The 23,527-nt window shown below is 56.8% G+C and overlaps 11 protein-coding genes across 11 annotated transcripts; 6 read left to right on the top strand and 5 right to left on the bottom strand.

Moving 5' to 3' along the window:
* Positions 1 to 507: 507 nt before the first annotated feature.
* Positions 508 to 1,514, bottom strand: SCHCODRAFT_02368494 (uncharacterized protein). Its single transcript, XM_003029741.2, has 2 exons — positions 1,365 to 1,514; positions 508 to 1,315 (listed from the first exon to the last, which is right to left on the bottom strand). The coding sequence occupies exon 2, from the start codon at positions 1,311 to 1,313 to the stop codon at positions 633 to 635; it is 681 nt and encodes a 226-aa protein (XP_003029787.1). The 5' UTR covers positions 1,314 to 1,315; positions 1,365 to 1,514; the 3' UTR covers positions 508 to 632.
* A 657-nt stretch (positions 1,515 to 2,171) lies between these two features.
* SCHCODRAFT_02511075 (glycoside hydrolase family 16 protein) lies at positions 2,172 to 4,634 on the bottom strand (the record flags this gene model as incomplete). Its single annotated transcript, XM_003029742.1, has 13 exons — positions 2,172 to 2,232; positions 2,280 to 2,298; positions 2,359 to 2,523; positions 2,575 to 2,735; positions 2,791 to 2,881; positions 2,931 to 3,078; positions 3,131 to 3,364; positions 3,420 to 3,587; positions 3,645 to 3,746; positions 3,800 to 4,008; positions 4,066 to 4,136; positions 4,211 to 4,404; positions 4,569 to 4,634. 13 exons carry the CDS (start codon positions 4,632 to 4,634, stop codon positions 2,172 to 2,174), a joined length of 1,689 nt encoding a protein of 562 aa, XP_003029788.1.
* Positions 4,635 to 5,633: 999 nt separating this feature from the next.
* Positions 5,634 to 6,548, top strand: SCHCODRAFT_01101525 (uncharacterized protein; the record flags this gene model as incomplete). Its single annotated transcript, XM_003029338.3, has 2 exons — positions 5,634 to 5,679; positions 5,731 to 6,548. The coding sequence occupies 2 exons, from the start codon at positions 5,634 to 5,636 to the stop codon at positions 6,546 to 6,548; spliced, it is 864 nt and encodes a 287-aa protein (XP_003029384.2).
* Positions 6,549 to 6,632: 84 nt separating this feature from the next.
* Positions 6,633 to 7,444, bottom strand: SCHCODRAFT_01100962 (snare-like protein; the record flags this gene model as incomplete). Its single annotated transcript, XM_050341026.1, has 4 exons — positions 6,633 to 6,831; positions 6,886 to 6,951; positions 6,999 to 7,364; positions 7,413 to 7,444. The coding sequence occupies 4 exons, from the start codon at positions 7,442 to 7,444 to the stop codon at positions 6,633 to 6,635; spliced, it is 663 nt and encodes a 220-aa protein (XP_050198849.1).
* A 100-nt stretch (positions 7,445 to 7,544) lies between these two features.
* On the bottom strand, positions 7,545 to 8,304 carry SCHCODRAFT_02634630 (uncharacterized protein). The gene is made up of 2 exons (XM_003029744.2): positions 8,125 to 8,304; positions 7,545 to 8,074 (listed from the first exon to the last, which is right to left on the bottom strand). Exons 1-2 carry the CDS (start codon positions 8,159 to 8,161, stop codon positions 7,665 to 7,667), a joined length of 447 nt encoding a protein of 148 aa, XP_003029790.1. The 5' UTR covers positions 8,162 to 8,304; the 3' UTR covers positions 7,545 to 7,664.
* A 236-nt stretch (positions 8,305 to 8,540) lies between these two features.
* Positions 8,541 to 12,964, bottom strand: SCHCODRAFT_02368561 (uncharacterized protein). The gene is made up of 9 exons (XM_003029745.2): positions 12,795 to 12,964; positions 11,530 to 12,739; positions 11,024 to 11,479; positions 10,670 to 10,974; positions 10,485 to 10,619; positions 10,274 to 10,435; positions 9,811 to 10,221; positions 9,641 to 9,757; positions 8,541 to 9,588 (listed from the first exon to the last, which is right to left on the bottom strand). Exons 1-9 carry the CDS (start codon positions 12,825 to 12,827, stop codon positions 8,668 to 8,670), a joined length of 3,750 nt encoding a protein of 1,249 aa, XP_003029791.2. The 5' UTR covers positions 12,828 to 12,964; the 3' UTR covers positions 8,541 to 8,667.
* Positions 12,965 to 14,627: 1,663 nt separating this feature from the next.
* SCHCODRAFT_02634637 (uncharacterized protein) lies at positions 14,628 to 16,020 on the top strand. The gene is made up of 7 exons (XM_003029339.2): positions 14,628 to 14,789; positions 14,843 to 14,910; positions 14,960 to 15,006; positions 15,053 to 15,080; positions 15,130 to 15,301; positions 15,356 to 15,763; positions 15,817 to 16,020. The coding sequence occupies exons 1-7, from the start codon at positions 14,698 to 14,700 to the stop codon at positions 15,950 to 15,952; spliced, it is 951 nt and encodes a 316-aa protein (XP_003029385.2). The 5' UTR covers positions 14,628 to 14,697; the 3' UTR covers positions 15,953 to 16,020.
* Positions 16,021 to 16,064: 44 nt separating this feature from the next.
* SCHCODRAFT_02368668 (uncharacterized protein) lies at positions 16,065 to 17,034 on the top strand. The gene is made up of 3 exons (XM_050342490.1): positions 16,065 to 16,153; positions 16,209 to 16,539; positions 16,590 to 17,034. The coding sequence occupies exons 2-3, from the start codon at positions 16,231 to 16,233 to the stop codon at positions 16,830 to 16,832; spliced, it is 552 nt and encodes a 183-aa protein (XP_050198850.1). The 5' UTR covers positions 16,065 to 16,153; positions 16,209 to 16,230; the 3' UTR covers positions 16,833 to 17,034.
* Positions 17,035 to 17,838: 804 nt separating this feature from the next.
* On the top strand, positions 17,839 to 20,459 carry SCHCODRAFT_01191738 (uncharacterized protein). The gene is made up of 9 exons (XM_003029340.2): positions 17,839 to 17,960; positions 18,010 to 18,064; positions 18,112 to 18,159; positions 18,207 to 18,314; positions 18,365 to 18,714; positions 18,768 to 18,897; positions 19,469 to 19,666; positions 19,724 to 20,213; positions 20,271 to 20,459. Exons 1-8 carry the CDS (start codon positions 17,872 to 17,874, stop codon positions 20,204 to 20,206), a joined length of 1,461 nt encoding a protein of 486 aa, XP_003029386.1. The 5' UTR covers positions 17,839 to 17,871; the 3' UTR covers positions 20,207 to 20,213; positions 20,271 to 20,459.
* SCHCODRAFT_02368684 (uncharacterized protein) lies at positions 20,445 to 21,391 on the top strand. Its single transcript, XM_050342491.1, has 2 exons — positions 20,445 to 20,894; positions 20,947 to 21,391. The coding sequence occupies exons 1-2, from the start codon at positions 20,629 to 20,631 to the stop codon at positions 21,176 to 21,178; spliced, it is 498 nt and encodes a 165-aa protein (XP_050198851.1). The 5' UTR covers positions 20,445 to 20,628; the 3' UTR covers positions 21,179 to 21,391.
* An 8-nt stretch (positions 21,392 to 21,399) lies between these two features.
* On the top strand, positions 21,400 to 22,483 carry SCHCODRAFT_02634654 (class I glutamine amidotransferase-like protein). Its single transcript, XM_003029341.2, has 3 exons — positions 21,400 to 21,890; positions 21,977 to 22,231; positions 22,301 to 22,483. Exons 1-3 carry the CDS (start codon positions 21,605 to 21,607, stop codon positions 22,432 to 22,434), a joined length of 675 nt encoding a protein of 224 aa, XP_003029387.1. The 5' UTR covers positions 21,400 to 21,604; the 3' UTR covers positions 22,435 to 22,483.
* Positions 22,484 to 23,527: the final 1,044 nt, after the last annotated feature.

A 23,527-nucleotide genomic window follows, 5' to 3' on the forward strand; every position in this document is an offset into this window, starting at 1 on the left:
TGCCACCCGACGTTAGCTATCACTGTTGCCACTGAGAAGGCATGCGACTGTACGCGATCGAGGTCATGGTTAAACATAATGAATCTATTAACTATCTATATCATACTATGTGCGGGTGCGGCAACCGCCAGCACGATCTGAGGGGTACAGAAGCCACTTGGAGCGGCCACCCGATGTCAATGGTGGCGGAGGGCTTTTACTGTGAGCGTAGTATAGCTATATCCAGGATATAGAGAAATAGAGCCACCGAGCGCGGCGGGACGCGGGAAGGCGGAAAGTGATGCGGCGTGATGTGGCGTGGTATGGTGAGTGGAGAACGAGAGGGGACGGCGCGAGGAAAGGCGTATGCGTTACGCGCTGTCACAGAGTGATGCAAAACGGATATCTCCGAGAACGTGGGATCACGTGTACAGGGCGGAATAACAAGACCTAACTCAGATCTTCAGGGTTATGAAACCCGTGTTTGAAGTATGGTGCCGCAGGCGCAACATTGCACGAAGAGAGCAGCAAAGAACAAGAACAATGCCTCGATATCTATTTTGCAAGCCAGATTATAAGTCTATCGGCCTAACCCAAATCTGATCCTCCCAGTAAACCCCTCTGAATGGGTGCGGCAGATGTGCGACCAGGTTCTATACGACGGAGTAGCAGTTGTCAACGCAGTCATGCGTCTCGTCCATGGCGCGCTTGCGCGAGCACTTGGCCAGGCAGTTGCTCAAGGACTCGGATGTCGACGTGGGTGCGACGCTCGTGGACGTCGCGGAGCTCGTCGTAGACGGCTCGTCGCAGGAGCCTGATGCGGATACGAGCGCCGTGCGGCGATTGATGAAGTTGTGCGGCTCGCCCTCCATGCTGGGGAGGTCGGCGGCGTCGCCAGGGCCGGGCTCGTCCGGCGTGTCCGAGTCCGAGGACTCGGTGTCGTCTGAGTCGTCGTCTGAGCCGACCTCGACGGTCACGCCCGACGAGCAGTCGGAGGCGGCAGTGGTGCTGCTCGGGTCGGACGCGTCGCTGGTGTCGGTGACAGTGGGGGACAAGCTGGAGAGCACGTCCAGGAGGGAGCTGAAAATGCGTTCGTCGTAGGACGCGGTGGGGATGACGCTGCTGGCGATGATGCCAAAGCCAGTGGGGGTCGCGGTGTCCTCCGCGACGTCGCTGGACGTGTCCGTTGCAGTGGGCGTCGAGGCACTGTCCTCGCTAAAGCTGATGCCGCCGGAGATGATGGCTTTCACGTCTCGTGGGGACGCAACTGCAGGTGCGCTGAGGGCGGGAAGTGCGATGGCAGTGAGGACTGCGAGAACACTGGTTGACCGCATTTCTGGCAGTATGTCAGCGCTGTGTAGAACGCGTACGCGCGGGGTTCTCACTGTATTGGTAGTTGGCTGAGAGAGACGCGTTTATTGTTTGCGTGCAAGCTCCTGGTTTGCGTACGGCGTATGATGGTGTGCAAGATGGATGAGCAGAAAGATGGCGTCAACCGTGGAGATACCTGCTTATATATGCGCGTCGTCGGGGGCTCCCCGGGTGTCAGTACGAGTGGCGTCTCAGCGATCCGTCGAGTCTGAGAAGACCCTATATCGACCCCGTCGCCCGAGTAAGCCTACTGCAGTTGGTAAGGCTGTGGGGACGAATCAAGACAGGCGGCGAGGTTGAGACTTGGGTGGGTAGACTCAATCATCTTGCGATGAGGCGCGACAAAAGAAGTTGCAGCATCGCAACGCAATAGGGCTCCGCCTGGTTGGGCAGAGATCGGCGGCGGCTGGCGTCCGGCTGCAGTCATGGCACAGCTGGAGTTCGTCCATGGGTCGCGATTCGCAAGTTACGCTGGGCGAGTCCTTCTCAGAATCCAGCAGAGAAAAGATAGTCGCAAGATAGATATGCCTGATCCAGAAGCTAGTTTGAGCAAAGTAGAACGAAAGGCTAAAATTGCGGCGGTCCGAGACTTCAGATCTGGGTGAGACCAAGGTTCAATCCGATCACGTTTATCACCAAGCGGATCATGTGACATTCCCGTGATTGGTTGAACTTTGACGTCAGCGACCAATGACAGAAAGTACAACCACCAAAAGTGTCCTTCGGATAGACAATCACTGATTAGATATAAAATACACTATGCATATACCCTGAGACCCCCGGGAACCCAGAGTGCTCCCTATCTAGCATGAGCACTCCCCTCAGCATTGATCCACCAGTTTGTTCTTCGGGAAGACTTGCTTGTAGTCGTCTATCCATGTTCTACACAATTGTTAGTGCGGCTACAGGATCAGACCCAGTCTACTCACGTCAAGTTCGGGTTGCTGTCTGCGAGGTTACACATGTTAGCTTGTGCTACGAGTAGCGCGGCGGAAGCGGGAGGCTTACAAGCTTCGGGGAAGCGCTCGATGTACGCAGCAGTTGGGAAGTCTGCTGGGTCGCACCCTATGTTGATAGCGTCTGGTGGTTGATATACTCGGACCCAATCCACGCGCATCTTCGTGGGGAAGATGAGGTTCTGGACGTCCACGAAGCCGAAGTTCTCAGAGAGACCTAGTTTCCGTCAATTAACACGACAGACGCGTTGAACGACACAAAACTCACCCAAGTTCAAAATCATGTACATGGGCTCCTGAGGAACGGGCCGCGCTCCGATCTCCACAGCAGGATCAGGCGCAAGCCCACCTGAGGTAATTGTCCAGGCGTGCTGCCCGTCGTTGAGCCATGTCACATACGCGTCGTCGAAGCCGGGTTTGTATTCGAAGCTGGTTGAGATTGTTGAGCGATTTTCAATACGCATGACTGCTGTTATCTGCTCACCCGTAGAGGCTGAAGCACGCAGTACCGTCGAACTCGTAGCAGTTCGCATTGGTGTGCGAGATCACGGACGCGGCTTGCTGATATCGACCGCCTGCGAGGATTAAAAGACACGAATAGGATGATGACCAGGCTAACCCCACCCTTGTAGCCATTCAGCGACGACATCGTCGCATTCGGGATGATAAGCGTCTCTGAGGTGTTAAACCATGTATAGGCCTCATTAAACGGCGCGAGCTGCAATGACTGCGATACGTCGTGCACCATTCGTCCATTTGGGCCTTGCGCGACCTGCCCAGCGATTAGCATTCAGACCAATGTGCCTTCAAAAGATCTATCGCACCTGAGCCTCAAGAACATCGATCTCCGGCGCCGCGCGGCCTACGTACGTCCCGTCAGCATGCATGGGGCCAGGGTGCTCCTCCCCAGGGCAAGTGCAGCGCGAGAGCTTCTGGCCCGGAAGGTAGGACAGAACGCCGTCCGCAGCCTCGTCGCCATTGATAGTTGCGGCTATTGGAAGACCGTCTGGCGTGGTTTGATTGGGCAGGGTACCGACGTCGCAGGAGTCGTAGGTGTACTGCGTGATCCCACGTTAGCTATGCAAAGATTGGGTAGAAGAGGGAGATGCGGACCGGCCACATCCCGTCGAGGGAAGCACCGTATCCCGCGCGTCCGAGGTTGCCCATGGCCCAGACGGCGGGCCATAGGCCTGCGACGCTGGGCGAGCCTGGGAGGGTGACGGAGGCGAGGAAGGCGCCTCCGGTAAAGCAGAACTTGTTCCAGGTCGACATCATGCCGCCCTGTCGAGCACAAATGATCGGTGAGGCTGTCAAAATCTACTGAGATCAGACGCGTACCGTATAATCCATGCCCTTCGTTGGATGGTCGGAGAGTGTGATCTCAAGCGCGCCGTTCTTGGTGGTAATGGCGGAGGGGTCGTACCACTCCATGTTGTTTGTCTGCACGAACGACATCAGCTTAAGTAGAAAAGAGCCACGTTGTGGCCACTCACACCCCAGTAATGCAAGTCCACAGCCTCCCAATAAGGATCGTCTCCGGGGTAGAAAGTGCGATCCTCCGTCTCAAACTCGTCGCTGAAGACGAGCTGCCACTCCCCTTGGCCAGTGATGGGCGTCCAGGTCATGGCGTCGGCGGGCGTGTCCTTGTCTATCAGGCCGTAATTGCCTGGGATCTCGGGTACTTGGCCGGTACCGTTGATTCCTGTGATGGGAAGAAGTCAGTGTCTGCTGTGACCTAAGCAATTTCCACAGTACACACCACCCAAGTTAAAACCGCCGTTATTCGATTGATTCGTCTTGGTCAAAGCAGAGGCCATGGGATACCCCGCGCTGTTTGTGGCCCGTGAGTTCGGGATGCGATGCCAAAGGAAAGACAAGGGGAAAAGAAGGGCAAGCAGACGCACAACAGCCCGACCATGGCAATGACAAGAACCACGAGGCAGCCCAGGTTGGTGAGTCCACGGCTAGTGAATATGTTGATGTCGTTGTCGACCTGGCGGTCTCGGCGGGGGTCGGGGTTGTGCAGCCAGTCGTCGGGCTCCTGACTGCCGAGGTCTAGTGTGGAGCCCCAGTCGAGGGGGTCGTAGGGGAAGGCGAACTAGGAGGGCGTGAGCATGCGATTGGCCGGTGGTGTTGGGTAAGCACGCACTTTATCGGATGCATGCGATTCTGAATCTCGCGGGCGAAGGAGAGGCGTGGATGGTGGGTTCAACTACATTGATAATTAGTGATCCTGCAGTGGAGTATATGGAAGTCACGCACCGTTCGGTGTCTGGCTGCCTGCAAGTGCTTCTGCGGCAGTGGTAGTGGGGGTCCTCCGGCGGACATGGCGTGTTGTGTTATACAAACAAAACGAGCGGCAGAACGAGGGACAGCGGAGGTTCACAGAATTCACGGGGAGTCAGCCGCGGACGGCGTAAGAGACGGAGAAGCGGATGGAGCGAGGGGCAGGCAGACAAGCGGAGAGCGTAAGGGGCACACTCATTCCGGCGTGCCCTTATAAACTACCCAAGCCCGGAGACGGCCTGATCGGCGCCCAGCACCCAAGCGTGCCGCGGGGATGCATCCCTCGACAGTCCGGCGGGTAAATGTCACGATTGATGTGGCACGACGCTTGGTATAACGTGGACGTCTGCTTGGTACAGTGTTGCCGTCTGCTTGGGGTATCGTAGCCGTCGCTTGGCACGAAGAGCCTAGCCGGGGGTCAAGCCCTCGGAAATACCGAGAGGCAGACTTGAACGATGGGACAATCAGGAACCCAAGACCATGGCCAAGAAATTGAATGCGGCAGCGTTGCAGGAACGCGAGGACGCCGAGTGCGGTTGCTGGGAGACGGCTCAGATGGGCACCGGAGTGACAGTGAATTTTCTAGCATATTCGAGACTCGGATTTGGTGTATTGGACGCTGAGAGACTTTGCTGGAAATATCAACATGGAGGTTAGGGCCAAGTGGGTCCTCGCGGCGGCCGTTGCCGAGAGCTCCTTTCCACGTGTCGCGCTTGACTTCGCCTTGACAATTCACTACTGCAGCCATTCGTGACCATAGAGCCCTGGTAGCTCTCGTTGACGATGCATTATTCTCCTCGGTCAAGAGGATATCTACCTGAGCTGAATTGAACTCGAACCGGAATAGCAGGCGTCTACGGGCGCCAACAACTCGCTAAGCGCCCATGAGCACGAGACGTACTCAATGATGAGAATGTCGAGACACCGCCACCGAGATCGCAGGTCGCAAGGCGGCCATTGACGGCCACGCTCCTCACAGCCGTGTAGTTTCCCTCTTCTGAACGGCGGAGCTGACCCTCAGAGGTTGGCCATAGGACGACGATGCATATCCCTGCGCCTGCACAGACGAAGGAGCATCTCATCATCAGTACGTTGGTCTCGGTACGCTCGGTTGAGCGTATACTGACCGTTTCTGCAGTCCAAGATGCGCGCGATACAGCGTCTCTTCCACTCGAACCACCCTCGTATGCAAATTCGCCCACTGCAGCGCCTCATTCTCCTGCTTCATCAGATGCCTCCTTGAGCGAGGAACAACAGACTACACCTCACAGCCCATACCCACTCCTCATCCAACAATACGCACTACTATGCTCTAACTCACTACCCTCGGTCGACGCCGCCCTAGGCGACATCATCGCCGAAGACCTCGCAGATAGCATGGGTACCTCCTTCTCCCTTTACGAGGCTATCCTCTACCACTGGTTCCCTGATTTCTCCATCGCGCGCTACCTGCCCGTACCCTACGGCGGCTCCACGCTTGACCTCGCCGTCACGCGCCGGCACACCTACACGTGCACCGTAGGCGAGCACCCAGACCTGCTCAGTAACTCGTACTACTCCTACAGCCACGAGGTGGGGAACTTTCCTGAGGGCGAGCCCATCGCCTTCATCAAGCTCTTCGAGCCCGACACATTCGACTCTGATATGGTGCGCGCCGAATCCCTCGCGCTCACGCTCGACGCGCACGCCGAGATCGCGCCCTATCTGCCCAGCCCGTCCAGCGGGAAGGGGTGCACGCTCGTTGTGTGCGCATTTGGGAGGCGCTGGCGGGCGCGCCTGATGTCGACGATGCTGTCGGGAGATCTTACCGAGATCATGCCGGACTCGGAAGACGATACGGGGTGGATGGAGGATATAGTGAGCGAGGCTAGTTATGAGGTTATGGAGAGGTTGGTGCGCCGCTTGTTAGCTAGGCAGTGTTGTGAGTGTAGGAGGGGTGATGATGCGCTGTTTTGAAAATGCCCTTTCCTGTTGTACCAGTATCTTCTTTACTCCGCTCACAGTCTGATACGACCTCTTTCTTGGATTTTTCTATCGTTTTTACTGAAAGACACTAAGCCCGCGAATCATACGATCCACCGCCATCCTGAAGTATTCATTATCAATACCATGTTCCTTCGAGTCCATCGCAACGAGCGGATTGCGAACGACGTAGTCGAGGAAGGGCCCCACGTATATCTGCCGCATAACGAAGCGCAAAGAATCCGTCGCGGGGTCTGAGAGCATGACGAACTTGTAGCTGAACGTGTCGTCAGCCACTGCGATGCACTAGCCACCAGCGAAGTGACCTTACCCAGAGGCGGTCTCGAACAGATGCAGCCTGTACGCAGACGTCCTGTAGGCAGTGAATTGCTCGTCCCTGCATATGTTAGTACTGGCGACAGCGAGAATTAAGGCGGTACTCACTTGCCAGATAGCTTCTTGACCATATTCCGCAGGGAAATAATGACACCATAGACGAGTTTAGCCTCCTCGTCGAAAGGCAAGCCCGTGCTGGTGACGCCAGGAGGTTGCTGGGCAACGGCAGGAGAGGCCGTCGGTGGAAGGAGCGGTGACCTCGCCTCGTTGACCGCAACGACAACGCCAGAGGTCGACAAGAGTGAGTTACGAGGGCTACCAAAGGCGGCTGCGAGAGCGTTGCTTGATGCAGCTTCTGCTGCAGATGCGGAGGCGGACATCGCGGCACAGACGCCGGGCATCAGGCCACCGTCAGCTGCAGGTTTGGGTCGCCTCGTCCTGTGCCAATCCTGGTAGTACACGCATGCGCAGTGCCTGTTTCGTTAAAATACGCGTCACTAATATACCAGCAACCGCTCCTACCTGTCGTAGATGTACAGACTGTGGATTGTCATCTTGAGTGGGTGACCGCGCGACGCGAACGGTGACCCCGGTCAAAGCGCAATATACGAACCACGTGGAGTGCATTGAACCGGATTTGATCTCACTTGTTCGCTCACGCCCAGCCTGCCATTCATTGTCTTCGCTCATCGTCGTCGAGAAAGTTATCCAGATAGTATTACAGAGCTCACATCCACCAATCACAGATCCATCCTAACTTCCGATTTCGCTTTACTACTGTGGCTTGTCCACCAGCTCCTTCACAATCTCCACCGCGCGCTTGAACTTGGCCTTCTCCTCCTCAGTAGGCTTCACAAAAGACTCCCCGCCCCCACAGCCCGACGGGCCACCGTTACACCACATCAGATCGTCGCTCCCCCACGCGATGCTCGTGTCCAGGCCGTAGATGTCCTCGCTACCCGGCGGCTGCTCGGTCGGGATCGACTTCAGGATCCCGTGCAGCTCGTCCAGGAGCTGCGTCGTGTGCGCGTCCTCGGCATTGAGCTGCTTGGGCACCGCATCCTGCAGGCTCGGCGTCCCCTCAGGGCGGATCGCGCTCGTGACGGCAAGCGTCGTTTGGTTCAGGGGGCGCGTAAGGGTGTGGATGGCGTTCGGCGTGGGTGGCGCGAACCCGCCGGTGATGCCTGGATGCTGTCTGAGCGACCTATCGCGTCGGAGGGGGGCCTTAGCTCACCGTGCTGGAGTCTGAGGGAGAATTCTGCGGGCGGCATGTCGGGTAGAGATGAAGGGCGGGACGAAGGTGCACTGCTCGGTGGTCCAAGCTGCGCAGATGTCCTAGATTGCGATAACGTCACCGGAAGGCCGTTCGTGCTCGAGTGGCGCATCGAGGGCTATCTCCATGAATGACAGCCTGGCTGGATATGGATCCCTACGCCCTCGCAGTGCATCGCTACTGCGACGTCGTGAATGGAGAACTGCAGCACCGAAGCCCGCGTTGGCTCCGGGCGCGCGACCAAGTAGCATTGACAGTAAACTAAGCCGCGCTAGGATACAGAGCAAGTATCTACGCGCAATTCCGCGAATATATGTATCGTATGTACGAGGTAGCTATGCAAAGCTTATATGCGCAGGAGCAGATGCGAGTGAGGAGACGAGGAGACAAACGAGAAACAGATAGCAAAGGGAAACAAAGCAATTATACTCTAATAAAGATACAACGGGCCCCTGTAGTCCCGTACCGATTCCGTCCTGACCGAAACCAGTGCAACGCGGCCGACTATCTTCGCGATGAAGACCGAGAAGATGACGACCGCGTCGGCGGACCTGGTCGTTCCTTACGAGCAGCCGGCGTCTTCGACGGTGCTGCTGCTCGCTCCTTCCGAGGGGAGGACCGTGACGACGAGGACCGGGAGGACTCCTTCTCCTTCGCGGCCGCCTTAACTGGGTTGGACCGAGTCGTCCGCGGCGCGTCTTCGTCCTCATCTTCGTCCACGATCCGCTTGCGCTTGGAGGCCGCGATCGACGACCTCGCAGGCTTCGCCTCCTCCTCCTCGTCCTCCTCCCGGCCCTTCCTCTTCTTCATCTTCTCGGGCTCGGGCTCTTCCTCCCTCCCCTTCCGCTTCTTCGTCTTCTCCGCCTCGGACTTCTCGCCCTCGCCCTCCTTGTCGGCCTTTTCCTTCGGCGGCGTATCCACCTTCGGCGAGACGGCGGACGGAGTCGTAGCCGTCGACGGCTCCGGCGAGCACTGCTTGCGCAGCATGGACAGCAAGCTCTGCTTCATCTCCCGAGCGACGGCGCTCTCGCCCTTCTCATCGTCGACATCGCCCGCGACGGCCTCGTCGAGCGCGAGCTTGGTCTGCGCGAGACGCAGCATGTCCTCCTCGATGGTTCCGCGCGTGATGAGCTTGACCACGTCGACGTCGCGCGTCTGGCCGATGCGGTACGCGCGGTCCTGCGCCTGCCGGTCGTTGTGCGGGTTGAAGTCCTGGTCGAAAAGGATGACGACGGAGGCGGCGGTGAGGTTGATGCCCATGCCGCCTGCCTTCGTCGACAGAAGGAAGACAGATAGGTCCTCATTCTCGTTGAACTCGTCTACCAAGACTTGTCGTTCGTCGACGGGGGTAGACCCGGTGAGAATCCTGTACGTGATCTCCTTGAGTTGGAGGACCCTGACAAGAATGTCGAGGACTTGTGTGAACTGAAGCGACGTGTGAGCCTCAGTTATGCGGAGCGCGCGTCGCAAAACTCACCTGAGAGAATATCAACACCTTGCGCTTCTCGCCTATGTACCCCTCAAGCAAGCGCAGCAGCGTCTGTATTTTACCGGAGTCATAATAGTACGCATCGTCTAGACAGAACGACGGTGCCTTCTGTAAACTCGTCAATACTCATGCGACAACGGCATTAACAAACCACATACCTTGCATTTTGCGTTGAAGCAGTTATGCTGCAACTCAGAGTCGGACATCAACGCGCAGTCCTCGGCCAGATAGGTGACGTTCCCCTGGTAGCGCTTCGCATACCACGGGTCCGACATGAGGGCGACAGCGATGGGGCGAAGCATCTCCTCCGTGAACAGCCTGCGGAAGAGCATCGGGTGCGACGCTGCTTTCCGCAAGTCCATCAAGACGTGGGCGCTAGTAACCTTGCTGACACCCGCCGACTTCTTGCCCTTCGCTTTGGCCTCCTTCTGCTTCTCCTCGGCCTCGTCTTGGACTTCTTGGATGGACTTGCGCGACCGGCGGACGGCCTCCGCGTAGATCTCCCGCTGAGACTCAACCATGTCGCACCACTCTACACGCTCGTGCTTTTCGGGCAGATCCTTCAAGACCTAGAGCGACGTTGGTCAGAAGCTATTGTTGCCGGTATATGAATGCGCGTACCTCTTTCTTCTTCCGGCGGAGGACGAAGGGCGTGACCATCTTGTGGGCACGCGTGATGCGCTCCTGGGACAGTAGGGTGACAGTGGATGTCGTCTTGAAGATTGCGCGCATCTTGTCAAGGACTGGGCCGATTTTCTCCGGGATGATGAAATTCATGATAGACTGTCGACCGGGTTAGCCGATGGGAATAGACACAGCGACGGCAACGTACTGCAAGCTCTTGCAAGTTGTTCTGAAGGGGGGTGCCGGTCAAAAGCAGACGCCACTTCGGGTTGATCTTCATCAGCTCTCCGTAGCGTCTCGACTTGAAGTTCTTCAAAGAATGGCCTTCGTCGCAAACGAAGCACTGGACAGACGTTAGACCCGCGAACGGGTGGGTAGAGTGAAGCTACTCACTTCCCAGTCGAACTTGCGGAGGAACTTGGAATCCTTGCTGTTGCCGCAGGCGAGGTCGTACGTGGTGATGAGGACCTCCCAACCGTACGGACTCCCGTCATCATCACGCAAGTCCATGCGCAACTTCTCGCGTGTCTTCTGGTCGTCGTAGTAGGTGACCCACTTGATGCTAGGGGCAAAACGATCAAACTCTCGACACCAGTTCTCAAGCGTCGAGGACGGCACGATGATGAGGTGCGGGCCTGTGTTCCCCTTCTCCTTCAGATGAGCGAGGAAGCTGATGACCTGGCAAGTCTTGCCAAGACCTGGAAGACGGTGAATATAATGCAGAGATATATGAAACCGAGTACGTACCCATCTCGTCGGCGAGGATGCACCCATGCCCCTTGCGATGCATGAGATTGAGCCAGTTGATGCCGAGCAACTGGTAGTCCTTCAACACGATCTCGTCCGAGACCAGGCTCGGCTGCTTCGCGATGAAGTGCTCGTCCTTGGCATTAGCGGCATCGAAGGTCTGCAGGTTGAGCGCTCCGTCATCCTGTGCCTCCGCATTGGCAGCATCACCGTCGCCTTTGAGCGCCCAGGAGTTGATGACGGCCTTGAGCTTTGCGCCTAAGCTGTCGATGCTATCCAGGACAGTGTCGAAGCTGCCGTAGCCCTGATAGACCGCAACGGTATCGCTGAAGACCTTCGGGCTAAGTCCCGCGGGGCCCGCGCGACGAGCTCCTTGGTTGAGCTTCGTAGTCAGATCGTCGACCGTGTCGAAAGGCCGAAGCTCAACGATCTTGTCTGCTTGGATCGGCGTGCAACCTACATCCCTTATGAGCACAATACACCTGACGGAAAAGGTAGATACATACCGGTCATCTCCTGCAGAACGTCCACTGACGCAGAGTTGAAGAAACTCAATGCGCGAATCTCCGCTTCATCGACGGACTCCTCCACATCACTGTCTGAGTCGTTGAAGTCAGACTCATCCGAGTCCTCAATGACCATCTTGCGCTTCCGGGGCGGAGCAACGGCGGGGGAGGGCGGGACTTCAGCTGTCGTGGCCGCTTTGGGAGTTGCCTTGGGCGTGGACTTCATCGAGGATGTGGAGGTCGACGCGGCCAACGCGAGCGGGGCAGGAGCCTGAACGGCGGGACGGTGTGCGTAGATGGCCGACTTCTTGTTGGCTTTGTTCGAGACGGCTACGGACGTCGGCTTGCTCGTTGCGGGCGGTGCCCGCGGCTGAGCCGGGCGCGACTGCCTGTCGATCCAAACCTGATCATTGAGCATGTTCGACGCCGCGCGCACATCTTCCTTTGACTGTATCCAAGCAGCACGGACGAGGGGCTCGGGGTGTAGGGGCTGCGTGATCTTGAATCGCGTGTAGGCAGCTTCGGCGGGGGAGGGCGTCGCCGCGGATGACGCGGGAGTGGGGGCGGAAGTGGTAGTAGATGGTGGCGCGGGCGCGGGTGCGGGGGGATGGCTGGCGGCATTGACAAGGACCTTGACAGGATCGACGAGAGATTCCTCGGACGACGAAGGCGATCCCGGGGGCGCCATGCGCCTCCGGTTGCCCGGGCCGCGAATCGCTGGGGATTCAGGTGATGAAGCGCCCGGCGCGTCGTCGACGGGGCCGCGGTTTATACGCTTGCGAGGAGGCTCGTCGCCGACGTCGCCAGCAGCGGACTTGTCCCTCTGACGCCGCTGCCCGGCGCCGTCGCTTGAGGAGCGTTCGAGGGAGGGTGGGGAGGTCGCGGAGATGATCGAAGACGGTGGGCGGGGGTGAACATCTTGGAGGGCGACTGCCACGTCAGCGGTGCTGCCGGGCGTGTTGTGCGCGTTGTGCGAATGCGATGGCGCGATGGGGCTCGAGTTGGGGACGAGGACATTGCCGAATGCAGGGTAGACACTATTCGGGGCAAAGTACCGCGACGGTGCGCTCCCGTCGCGGGACTGGGCAGGCGGGCTGCCGTTGACGGCGTGCGACTGGGGTGCAGGCATCGCCGGTGTTGTCGCTGAGGACGTTGAAGGTTTGTTAGATGGATTGTTGCGTTTGAATTTGAGGCCCGCAAGAGCGTTCCTCTACAAACGCCGGCCACTTCAGTCATTGTCAAACGCAATGCGGAAAATTTCGCACCTTGTTGAGCGCAGCGTCCACGAATCCAGACATCGTCGACAGCGCTCAAGAGACGTCTTATCGTCGTGGTAAGGCTGGGGATATTACTCGAGGATTGACTATGGATAGGCTGACGCTTTCGATTCCGACCGCCAACTCACGTCGTGGTCAAGGGCAAGTGCAAAGCGGTGTCAAACAAGTGCAGACAAGAACCAAACAAGCAGCTCTGATATTCGCACAATACATGTACAAGCGCAACACATGTAGCATACGGTAGTAGGTGATGAACACTGACGATATGACCTGCAGTGGAAGGGAAAAAGTAGATGAGGTCAATAACGGACACCATCGGAGAGTACCAGGACGCGACCGACAGCAGGCCCGGCGACGAACAAGACCTGGGAATAATGAAGGATACGAGTGCATTGAGCTTCGTAGGCCCATCGTCAACATGAGCATGGGCGGGACGCACCTCTGCAAATCTTGTCAGGGAACTTGCAGGACAGCAATTGGGCGAGGCTGAAGACGGCACGGGCGACGATGTGCGATAACTGACTTGACCGCGACAGTGCAGGACGATATAACATGAAAGCGTTGAAGCTGTCGGACATATGGTGCATGAAGCATGCGCATATAGTAGAGTATACGCTACGCCAAAGGGTAGCATAGTTGGAAATATCCATCGTCGCAAGAAAAACCCCTGCCAGTACATCCGTCGAAGCCCAAGTACAGCGACGCCCAAGCTGGCATCGGTACGACGAACACTGCATACCACCGATAGAAAGGGTGGTACGGGCGGAAGGGCAAAAGCTATGATTGACAAGAGCGTCCCCTTGAGCATCTGTTGTGAAGTACCGCCACGGAGGGCATCGCATTCCTGGTGAGAAAAGAGAGGCGAAGTCGGACAACCTGGCAAAAGACCGATAGACGAATTCTCGTGAACGGCGGTGGTCAATGCCCTTTAGATTGGCAGAGTCGTTTGCTGAGCCGCTGACCTATACGTACAGCGTTGTTGCTGTGTAGCAAGTGTAGGAAGTCGACCGATGTGGCATGGCCCCTCGACTTCCTCGTACGTCGCTCCGTGCATTGTGGATTCGCAAGCTGAGAGCGCTCAAGAACAAGGCTTGACGCTACGCGTTTTCAGGACCAGAAACCTAGATGAATTGGTGGGAGTCGATGAGTCTGCAGGGACGGAGGGCGTCAATTGCCACTCAAACTTGCAAGCGAGAACAGCCAAACGCACCTGGTCACGATACATCCGCGTTGCTTGCCCAAGCAGGCGATGCAAAGTAGACACAGATAGCTTGTCTTCTGAAGACATAGAAGAGTGTGCGGAGGCTCCTACAAATTTTCCCATGAGGAGAATTCGAAGCTCAGCAGTAGGTCCGCGCGTCGCCCCAAGCATCGACATATCGCAAAGCAGGAAGGGTGGCATGTCCAGAGGGCCTTACAGACTACGAGAAGCATCAGTGAAGTGCGCCTGAGGAAAATGACCCAAAAACCGCAAGAAAACACACCTTGCCTGTTGACGAAAATTTTCGCCTCTCATCGATGCGCCTCTGCTCGCGTTGGTGCGGGGCACGACAGCCACTACGCGTAGCTCACTGAAGGTCGAGAAAACATGTTGAAGAAGCAAAAAGAAACGGCGAAAAAGCCAACGGGTTGGGGCGAGCGCGACGGTCGAAGGGCTGCCTGCCTGACGACGTGGCGGTTGGGAGGAAGGAGGGCCTGGCGTTTCTCGCCGTGCACTCTCGCCCCGGCAAATGCCGTGCGCACGGACCCTCGGCTGGGGCGCGGCGCAGGCTGCTGACGTCGGCAACCCTTTCCGGGCCGTTTGTGGCGTCGTGTCGTACTGCCCCTTGGTCATTGTCGGCGACGCTGCGGCACAGTTGCGTGTTCCCGCCTGCTTCCTGCGATCATGTTCATGGCTTTTCTGGACTTGCTTGCGCTGATCGTCTCTCTGGCGGTCAGCCTAGCGGTTGTCGTGCCCCTCAGTGGCATACTTATCCGATACCGGTGCGTTCGAGGAGGGGAACTCGGGCGCTTACGGTGGTCTGACGCATTCGCAGGGCGAACTACAATCCCAAGGCGCTGAACTTGGACTCTGAGGGCGGGGCTACCCCTTACACCGGGCCAGGTATGTGTAACCATGTTGTTCCAGCTTCGCATCTGACGAGACCATCTAGTGATCAACAACTACTTCGCGATGTTGGCCCGTGTCTGGCGGATTGAGGTGTGTTGCTTGCATGCGTGTCCGCTATGATACTCATATATCCCAGGGATGGGCTGGTCTTTACAAAGGCTTCAGTGAGCATTACATTGACGCCCCCGAATGCACTTACCGATCCTGCGAAAGTGCCCACCTTCCTCACGACTTCGATGATCACTGTCGGCCTCATCCTCTTCGCCGATGCGCCTCGTCCTGGTGCGGGGCACTACCGGGCACCCGACGTCGGCATCATTGGGACACTAATCTACAGCTTTGGGAACATGCTCATATCTCTACCTAGCGCCATCCTCACTTGCCGGTCAGCCTTGCCGTCTCCGATCTTTAACCCCTTAACTAACTGACCCTCTCATAGCGCTGTCACTACACCTTACAAGCTCCCTTGGCTGCAGCCTATCAAATCCCTTCGCGTGCTATTGACGCCCACGGAGCGTTCGCGTCCCTGGATTCTATACTTGACTCCGGGTCTGCTTGCTGCGCAGGCTCTACACATAGCTGTTGTTGTCCTCTTCCTGGGCCCTCTGCAGCGCTGGCTCGTTCCTAACACACCCGGTCTTGGCGAGGATTTCTCCCCCGTCAAGTTTGGAATCTATTGCGTGGTCGTCCTCCTGAGTACGGGTGTTCTGGCGCCTCTCGAGGTCATCTCTACTCGTCTGGCTATCCAGCGTAATCATGCGTCGGCGGAGTACAACTCGGTCGCCCAAGAAGTCGAGGGCGATGCGGAGGAAGTCGATCTCGCTGGTGTCGAGGAGGACGTTATTGGGTGAGTAGAGGCAATGACCCATAGTTCCCCTTTCGCTTATTTTATCACCTAAGTTTGCGCCACGAAGCCGATCCGTACGTCGGACTGGTCGACTGCGCAAAGCGAATGGTGGACGAGGAAGGAATTCAGACGCTATACCGTGCATGGTGGTTGACGCTACTGAGCGGATTAGGGAGCGCCTTCGCGTAGTGCGCAATGTATGATAAGTCAGTGCCAATCTAACATAGCTATCTATCATATCTGCTGTTTCTACTCTCTCGGTCGTCGGCACGACATCGTCCTCGGACAAGACTGGCAAGGTGCATTGTCGTGAAAGCTCCAGTGGCTGGTTGATGACCGAAACGGCCGCGCGATGGCAGCGTATCGTCCATATGCATGATAACTGCTCGGGTATGGAAGCTCAATTGTACCCATCTTCGTCAGTTGGCTAACTCTTCTGGTTTAGCGTCGTTCGGCTTCACTGACGGATGCCTGATGTCACCCAGAGCAAGACTCGGTCTGCAGAACTCTCCGTTAATTATCACCGGCCTCGTGCGCAAATCTTGCAAATCCTATCGTTGCGCCAAGTGGGTGTCTACGGCTACCCAAACGTCGGGCTTTGCCACTGCCGCACGCTATCTGAACGGTGTCAGACGTGGTCTCAGCCTCTTTGGCCACCCCGACCGCGCAGGAGCCGGTTACAGGCGTGCTCCATATCATCCGAGCCCTCCGCTGCGTGCGCACTCGGGAGAGATATATGGTATGTTCTGACAGTAGCATCTCGGGGACTATCATCGGTGAGATCTAAGTTAGATCTGCTCCCATTATCGTTTGTTGACAAAAGTAGATTTCCGGCTCGCGAGCACATTACAATTTCGATGGACCTAACGGCCCCCCGACTAGATGGCGTCACCATATCACAAACGGACGTCGAATGGGCCTGACTTGGCGAAGGCGCCGCTACTCACGGACCTCTCCGCAGCTCTCTCCGCCCGATTATCTTCGAACATTCGTACAAGCGCTCGGTCCTTTGACAAGCACCTGTTCAGTCACCGCGCTCGCGTGTCGTCACTCGGGGGGCCGCGGTTGATGTTCTTCGACGCCAAGCCGCCGCAGGCTCGACGAGGACCTCCCAGCGCCGCTGTTTCCCCACTTCCTTCCGCTTGCCACTTCGCTGGGGACTGTTACCCATCGTGGCATGGACGTATGGATATCGAAGACGGACATACATCTGAGACGGCCCGGTGTAGAGAAGAAGGTTTCGCGTGGGGTGATGCCGAGACGGTGAGCATAATGGGCCGTGCCAAGCTTCGAGCAGGCCAGTTGCTTGCCCCTCCTCGTGAACATTGTTCTCGAGGAGCACTCTGTGCCAAGCGAACTTGGGCCAGGGCACGTTCTCCGATCAAGAGCCGAGTAAGTTTGTCGCCATATCGTGGCCCTTTGCGGTCACTGTGAGAACCAGCGAAAGGTCAATCTGCCCTGCCTTACCTGTCACTACCGCAGAGACGTCGTGGATCGGTACAAGTACACCGAACTATAGCCGCAGCACCCCTCGCTAGCCTCGCTGGTAATTCGTACGTACAATCCAACAAGGCTTTCATTCGTTTCTGCGAAACAAGACTGATTGGCCATCAACAGCGACACCTTCATATCGCCTCCTGCTCGCACACAGATGAGATAGAGATCGGGTCCGAGCCCAATCTTCACCATGGAAAATATTCCTGTAGCGATAGTCCCCTTCACGATAATCCGAAGCCGGTCGAGCCGGGTTATAGCCATGCATGTTGCGGCGCGCACCCAAAGTGAGGTCCTCGATCTTCCTTCCCTCTTCTGGAATGCGGAGCGCATGTGGCTGTTGACAATGATTGCCAGGCCAGATGTAGTTTGGGGGTGCCACCCAGAATCCCGGGTACTGTACCCCTGGGACCGTTTGAACCTTCCACTCGGTCCGTACTTGATGAGAACGAGACGTCTGCACGTATGTGGCTAGCTTCTATCTGTTCGCTCCATTCGCCTGCGCAATAGCTGATCCGCTCTATGGGATAGCTGCCAAGCCCTGAATTGCGGATGCTCGTTTATATACCTGCTACCTGCGTGTCAAGAAGTGCGTCTATCCCACTTCTCCCACCATGTCGACTATCGAAGGCGCTCAGCAGCAGGAGTCCAAGAAACGTGTCGCGTCGACTGAGACGCCTGCCGAGGGCGACCACAGGAAGAAGTAGGGTCTCCTCCCGGTGCATGAACTCTTCACTCATGATGGTCCATAGGCGGCGGAACCGTACGACGCAATCCTGCCTCAATTGCCATACCTCAAAGAGGATGGTGAGTTGGATGACTGTCTTCGAGGGCTCTGCTGAGGGCTGTTTCAGTGCGACAGGAAGCGTCCGGCGTGCGGGCGCTGTACACAACTCGGGCTGGTAAGTGGGCTGGCCAAAGTACAGGGCAGTTGGCTTATCGAATATAGACTGGGCATTGCGTGTACGAGGTTGACGACCCAGCCCAACGAGCTGAGTCGGACGAGAACGCTCGGCTTTTGAAGCGAGTCGCAGAGCTGGAGGGCGTCATTCGAGAGGTTCGTCCGTCAGCGCATTGACCTCGCTCTCATCGCTCAACTCTTTCCAGTTGAAGAATAAGCCTCAGCCTCGTCGTCCTCGTACCGATTCACAGACGAGCGAGTCATGCATAGCTCTCGACGGGCCTCCCACACCTGTGACGCCGGATGGCCTCGAAGGCCGGTCCATGGATGGCAGCGAGGCCTCGCGCACGCCGCCCCTAAGCACGTCGCCTTGCACTGTGGGATCGCCGTCGATATCCTCCATGCCCAGCCCCATGGACGAGCTCGTCATATCCTTCATCGGCAACGAGACTTTAGGCACTAGGCACCCACCACCGACGTTCTCCTCCGAGGACTTCACAGCCCAGTGGATAGCTAACGATCTGTCGACGCTGCTCGGTCCACGCATCGAGGGCAAGTGCGCTGACGCCAGACACGTCGAGCATTGTGGATGTCTGCATGATCCGGCAGCATATGCGACGATCCTGGAGTTGTCCCTCCGGTTGAGGAAGGCGGCAGAGGTACTTTCGCGCGTCCACGCCACCACACGACGCTCCTGTCGCCTGACGCAACGCGTCACAGAGTTGGACGCCTTAGCCAAGTACGTTTCATATCTCACTACAACGACCACCATACTCACTTCCAATAAACTTCGACAGGGATTCGCTAGCTGAGCTTGGCACTTCGTCAAGAGATCCTATGGGCAGCTGGTCTAGCGTCCCCTCTACTTGGAGCTCTACACGTGTGGAACCGGAATGGCTCAGTTCAGGCCTTGGAGCCGGCAGCAACAGTGATATTTGGGCGACGTCTGCTGCTTCACAGATGATGGAATGGGACATGTCGCAGTCCTCGCAGGACCCGTGGTCGATAGCATGACTTGTAATTCTGCACGTTCTTTCATCACGATCCTTAGATTCCTCCAGCGGACATGGATGTATTTATCTTGTATTCGAGGGACTGGTGCCCGCTATCAGGCGGGTGTAGAAACTGGGTTTGCGGGCTGCTAGCAATACACGCGAGCGACATGACAGTCCATCCAAGAATCCATATTGACGAGGTAGAGATGTGTCTCTGGAATTTGCCTACACTACCGTCAGTTAACAAGGTCACCTTGCTTGCAAGGTCTTTCCCGTGTCATATTGACCCCATCAAAAATGACGCCATGTGCGTAGCACGTTCCGAAGACAACATTGGTCAACGCGCAGACACCTCCACAAGTCCTGTACGTCACCAGGCGACGAGCTCTCTCGACGATAGCAGAACTCAGACTCACGCGCGAGATGCAAGCAAGGTATGCGGCCGAATTTGGGAGCGTCGAGCTAGGGAGGAAATTCATGCGAGTGTTATCCGAGAAGGCCGATGTCATTGGGGTGCGCCAGGAACGATCTTGCATCCAAGCGTCGTCGACTAATCACAACCTCCCACAGGGCACGCCCCATCCAGACGATCCCTCTATTCGTGATATCCCGATCCTGGGCTGCACGTATCACATCCGCCTGTGGACGGGCTGCCTGGATAACTCGCGATTGGTGTGCTGGAACTTCATGAGCAACAAGACCGGTAAACCTCGGCTGCGGCCCACCAATCTGAAGATCTACGCCGATGGTGACAAGATCTGTCTTGCCTCGATAGAGGAAGGCTGTTGCTTCGACCTGAAGAAATCGGAGTGGCCGGAAGGGACCACCGAGACCTTTGCCGCCGATGACGGTTCCGTCGTCGACTTCGTCGTCGGGCAGACCACCCTCTTGCGACTACAACTACCGTCTCGTCCGTTCGCCGGACCTCCGCGTATCAAGAAGTATCGGGAGTACAAAATACTACCCATCGAAGACAACGAGGACGATAGCGGGGAGGACGAAGAGGAGGAGAATGGCGAGGGACCGAACGACGACGAGGAAGAGGAGGAATGAACACCAGGTGCGTGAGTCGGACATCGAGTGACCTGTTGCCGTATACTGACGCTTGACCGTCCAGTGCTGTTCCATGCTGCGCATGCCAGCGATCTATTCAAGAAGTCCTGTCAATATATTTATCAGCTATCGAGCTCGCTTTCAAGTGTATACGCCGCAAACGGATGTAGATGGGTACCTGGCTGTACCCTACGGAACTCTGTCGCACTACAACATCGCTGAATCATCAATCCTAGCAATTATTGGGCCCCTTGTTTAGTGAGTCCCTTGTGGTCCTATAATCGTGCACTCCAAGGCTGCTCGCACGGCCGAATTGCGCTCAGGGTCTTCGCGCGCGGCGCGCGGCAGCTCGCGGACGCTGGGGCGCGCAGATCCGCAGCGCGCCTGCGTCCTTCATCGAGCCCAAACTCGCACAGCTCGAGATGAAGATGAGTCAGTTTGGGGATGGAGGACATCCTCGAAGACGAGCAGAAGCAGGGCGTCTGTATAGCCTATACAGACGCCCTTGCTTGAGCGCGACATCATCTCCCCGAGTTGCGGGAAGAATACCTCTGGCCCGTCACTTGACAAGCTACTCGTGGACAGCCTTGTGTGGACGCGGGCGTGGGACTACATCAAGCGCACGATTGAGGAGGACAAGAAGGGCGAAGGCGAGGAAAGGGAAGAGGATCATGAAGACGGGGAACAGGTCAGTGATTCTCATCCAGCGCAAACCTCTCTGCGTCCAACCAACCTGCCAGACCCGAGTCGTCCCCGGCAGCCTCAACCAGCTCCGAGCTTGAGCAGATGGTGCAGATGCCAAGCAGATGCTCAGCGCTCAGCCTGAACGCACCCCACCTCCAGGCAGCTTCATATCACCAACCTCTCCCCGACTTTTGCGACGCCGAGAGGCTACGCGTCGTACCGGCAGCACCTAAAGACTACGTCATTTCGGTTATCATCGACAACAACCTCTGGACCTCCACCGAGTAGCGCATCAACCCGTTCGCCTCCGTGGAGGGCGTACACGTCCTCGGGGAGTTGCGGGACCTCCCCAAGTCGTGATTCGAACTCCTCCGAGAAGAGTCATAGACTGCGCTTCAAGTCATTCCTCTCACGAGAAACGCCCACGGGCGATGCGACGTCGCTGCTGCCGCACTGACGCGCGGTGGCGCGGCAGGCGACTACACGACTTGTGCTGGGGCATGTGTGCCCGCCGTTGCTCAGAATCTGTCCTGCTGGTGATAGGCAGGTGATGGGTATACAGTTGACGATCTCGCAGTGGCGTTAGAACGCTGGGTGGGACGACCATATAAATCCCCTCGTCTTCATCTCCTCTCAGAACCGTCAGCGCCAATTCGTCGCATTCTCAACCTCAGAAACTAAACCTCGCACCTCTCCGTCCAAAAGTCCACCACCATGTCCTCCCCTTCCCTCTCCGTCGCCGTCTGCCTCTACCCCAAGCTCACCGCCCTCGACTATCAGGGTCCCATCGAGTTCCTCGCCGCGCTCTCGGCGAAAGTCAAGCCCTTCATCTTCAAGGAGCAGGCGGACGCTTTGCCCACACTCGGGCCCTTCGTGTACCTCTCGCACACGCTCGAACCCGTTGCGCCGGGATTTTCTGGCGAGGCGGGCCCGCGGATGACGCCGGACAAGACGTATGGGGAGGCGAAGCAGCAGTTCGATATCTTATTGGTGCCGGGAGGTAAGTGGATTGGTTGGACTATGGGCGATGAAGGCGGTGGGGGACGTATAGCACGCTGGGAATGATCAAGCTAACGAGTTTTCCAGGTCCTCCGGACGTCCCGCAAGAACTGACGGATTTCCTTGTCCGCCAGGTCCCCGGCGCGAAGTATGTGCTGACCGTGTGTACGGGCTCCTGGATCCTGGCGCGCACGGGCGCCCTCGACGGCAAGCGTGCCACGGGCAACAAGTTCATGTTCAAAGCTATGCTCGCGGACACGGCCTCGCACAACATTGACTGGGTGGCGCGCGCTCGCTGGGTGGTCGACGGCAAGTTCTGGACAAGCTCGGGTGTCACTGCGGGTGAGTGAGGCTTGGAGGACGCACTGTAGTTGTGCACTCGCCGCGAATGATGCTGACCAAAAAATATAGGCATGGATATGGCCAACGCCTTCGTTGCGCAGCTTGCGGGTGAGCCTGCGGCGAAGACGATACAGATGGGGCTTGAGATGCGCGCGAAGGACCAGGACGACGATGAGTTTGCGGCCGTTCATGGCTTGATCTAGGACAGAAATCTGTAGTAATGATTACAACAAAGCAAAAGAGGGTCATCGCATCGTTTTCGGACACAAATAAGTCGATAAAGTGCGCAATTGAAAGCCCATACTTCGTGTTGGTACCAGACGATCAAGCACTTCACGCAATTGATCGGTCAAGATAAAATGCTTCCGCGTCGTCAGCCAATACTAACACGGCCCAAGCTACTGATTCATTCAAACACTCTACTCTTATGCGAAGCGGACCAAACCAACTGAAGTGAGGCCGGCGCAATCTCAACCAAGACAGTCAAGGCATGAATCCGGCTGTATGCACACTACGATCAACTTCCGGGACGCTAGATATCACGTTGACTGCGGTGACTGCACGTATCATCAAGCATTGAAGTGCTGCATATACCGTATCATATATCAGAGAGAAGAGATTGCGCGGCTATTGTTACGGAATAGGAAATCACCTTGCTTGCAAGGTTCTACACCTGTCTTATTGACGACGCCACGAGTTTTTTTGCGGCATAAGTACAAACAACCGATGTCATTCGTCACCTGTCCGCGATAGCGCTGTTGTCGGTGCTTCGGCGCGCCCGAGATGGAACTTGCCGTCCCGCCCTACCTGAATGAGTAAGGGATCGAAAGCACAGAATCCAGTAAGAGGCTTTGAAGTAAAGTTGTAAATCTATCTTAAGACTGCATAATAAAGGTCGGAACGAAATTCGCATGAGGCGTTGAGGTGCAACGGCAAATTCCGGTGTCGGCACCGATAAATCACCTGATTGGTTGAACTCCAGGACGGCGTTTTGCACGCCGTCTTTACCACGCTTCCTTTACTTTTCCTGCTTGTAATGATACATATTGGCCACAGGTACTCACTATGCATATATCGAGTATCAAGAAGGAAGACTACGCGATGGTCGGCGCGTTCTACTTCGGAATGCCCTTGCTGTGGACAATCCTGACATGAAGATGGGCGGAGAATAAACGAGATAATCCTTCAGGTGCGTAGCAGCTCAATGGCCTCGAGACACTGCATGTGATCTGCTGACTGACATGCAAACTACCGGCATACGGAAGGTACTCTCCTCAAACCAAGGATTTGCACGGA

Source organism: Schizophyllum commune, assembly GCF_000143185.2.
Source record: "Schizophyllum commune H4-8 unplaced genomic scaffold SCHCOscaffold_9, whole genome shotgun sequence".
NCBI lineage: Eukaryota > Fungi > Basidiomycota > Agaricomycetes > Agaricales > Schizophyllaceae > Schizophyllum > Schizophyllum commune.

What these genes read in the sequence shown, in the direction of transcription:
- SCHCODRAFT_02634630 (XM_003029744.2), bottom strand. Translation starts at nt 8,161, where the DNA reads ATGCCGCCCGCAGAATTCTCCCTCAGACTCCAGCACG. An exon ending in CTCCCTCAGACTCCAGCACG is followed by an intron (nt 8,075 to 8,124) that starts GTGAGCTAAGGC and finishes GACAGCATCCAG; the next exon opens with GCATCACCGGCGGGTTCGCG.
- SCHCODRAFT_02634654 (XM_003029341.2), top strand. Translation starts at nt 21,605, where the DNA reads ATGTCCTCCCCTTCCCTCTCCGTCGCCGTCTGCCTCTACCCCAAGCTC. An exon ending in TATCTTATTGGTGCCGGGAG is followed by an intron (nt 21,891 to 21,976) that starts GTAAGTGGATTG and finishes CGAGTTTTCCAG; the next exon opens with GTCCTCCGGACGTCCCGCAA. An exon ending in AAGCTCGGGTGTCACTGCGG is followed by an intron (nt 22,232 to 22,300) that starts GTGAGTGAGGCT and finishes CAAAAAATATAG; the next exon opens with GCATGGATATGGCCAACGCC.
- SCHCODRAFT_02634637 (XM_003029339.2), top strand. Translation starts at nt 14,698, where the DNA reads ATGGCTTTTCTGGACTTGCTTGCGCTGATCGTCTCTCTGGCGGTCAGC. An exon ending in CCCGTGTCTGGCGGATTGAG is followed by an intron (nt 15,007 to 15,052) that starts GTGTGTTGCTTG and finishes CATATATCCCAG; the next exon opens with GGATGGGCTGGTCTTTACAA. An exon ending in GTCGAGGAGGACGTTATTGG is followed by an intron (nt 15,764 to 15,816) that starts GTGAGTAGAGGC and finishes TTATCACCTAAG; the next exon opens with TTTGCGCCACGAAGCCGATC.
- SCHCODRAFT_02368684 (XM_050342491.1), top strand. Translation starts at nt 20,629, where the DNA reads ATGAAGATGAGTCAGTTTGGGGATGGAGGACATCCTCGAAGACGAGCA. An exon ending in ATCATGAAGACGGGGAACAG is followed by an intron (nt 20,895 to 20,946) that starts GTCAGTGATTCT and finishes CCAACCTGCCAG; the next exon opens with ACCCGAGTCGTCCCCGGCAG.
- SCHCODRAFT_02368668 (XM_050342490.1), top strand. Translation starts at nt 16,231, where the DNA reads ATGCCTGATGTCACCCAGAGCAAGACTCGGTCTGCAGAACTCTCCGTT. An exon ending in CATCTCGGGGACTATCATCG is followed by an intron (nt 16,540 to 16,589) that starts GTGAGATCTAAG and finishes TGACAAAAGTAG; the next exon opens with ATTTCCGGCTCGCGAGCACA.
- SCHCODRAFT_02368494 (XM_003029741.2), bottom strand. Translation starts at nt 1,313, where the DNA reads ATGCGGTCAACCAGTGTTCTCGCAGTCCTCACTGCCATCGCACTTCCC.
- SCHCODRAFT_02368561 (XM_003029745.2), bottom strand. Translation starts at nt 12,827, where the DNA reads ATGTCTGGATTCGTGGACGCTGCGCTCAACAAG. An exon ending in TGGACGCTGCGCTCAACAAG is followed by an intron (nt 12,740 to 12,794) that starts GTGCGAAATTTT and finishes CGGCGTTTGTAG; the next exon opens with AGGAACGCTCTTGCGGGCCT. An exon ending in GCTTCAACGCAAAATGCAAG is followed by an intron (nt 9,758 to 9,810) that starts GTATGTGGTTTG and finishes AGTTTACAGAAG; the next exon opens with GCACCGTCGTTCTGTCTAGA.
- SCHCODRAFT_01191738 (XM_003029340.2), top strand. Translation starts at nt 17,872, where the DNA reads ATGTCGACTATCGAAGGCGCTCAGCAGCAGGAGTCCAAGAAACGTGTC. An exon ending in GGTCCACGCATCGAGGGCAA is followed by an intron (nt 18,715 to 18,767) that starts GTGCGCTGACGC and finishes ATGATCCGGCAG; the next exon opens with CATATGCGACGATCCTGGAG. An exon ending in GAGTTGGACGCCTTAGCCAA is followed by an intron (nt 18,898 to 19,468) that starts GTACGTTTCATA and finishes CCATGTGCGTAG; the next exon opens with CACGTTCCGAAGACAACATT.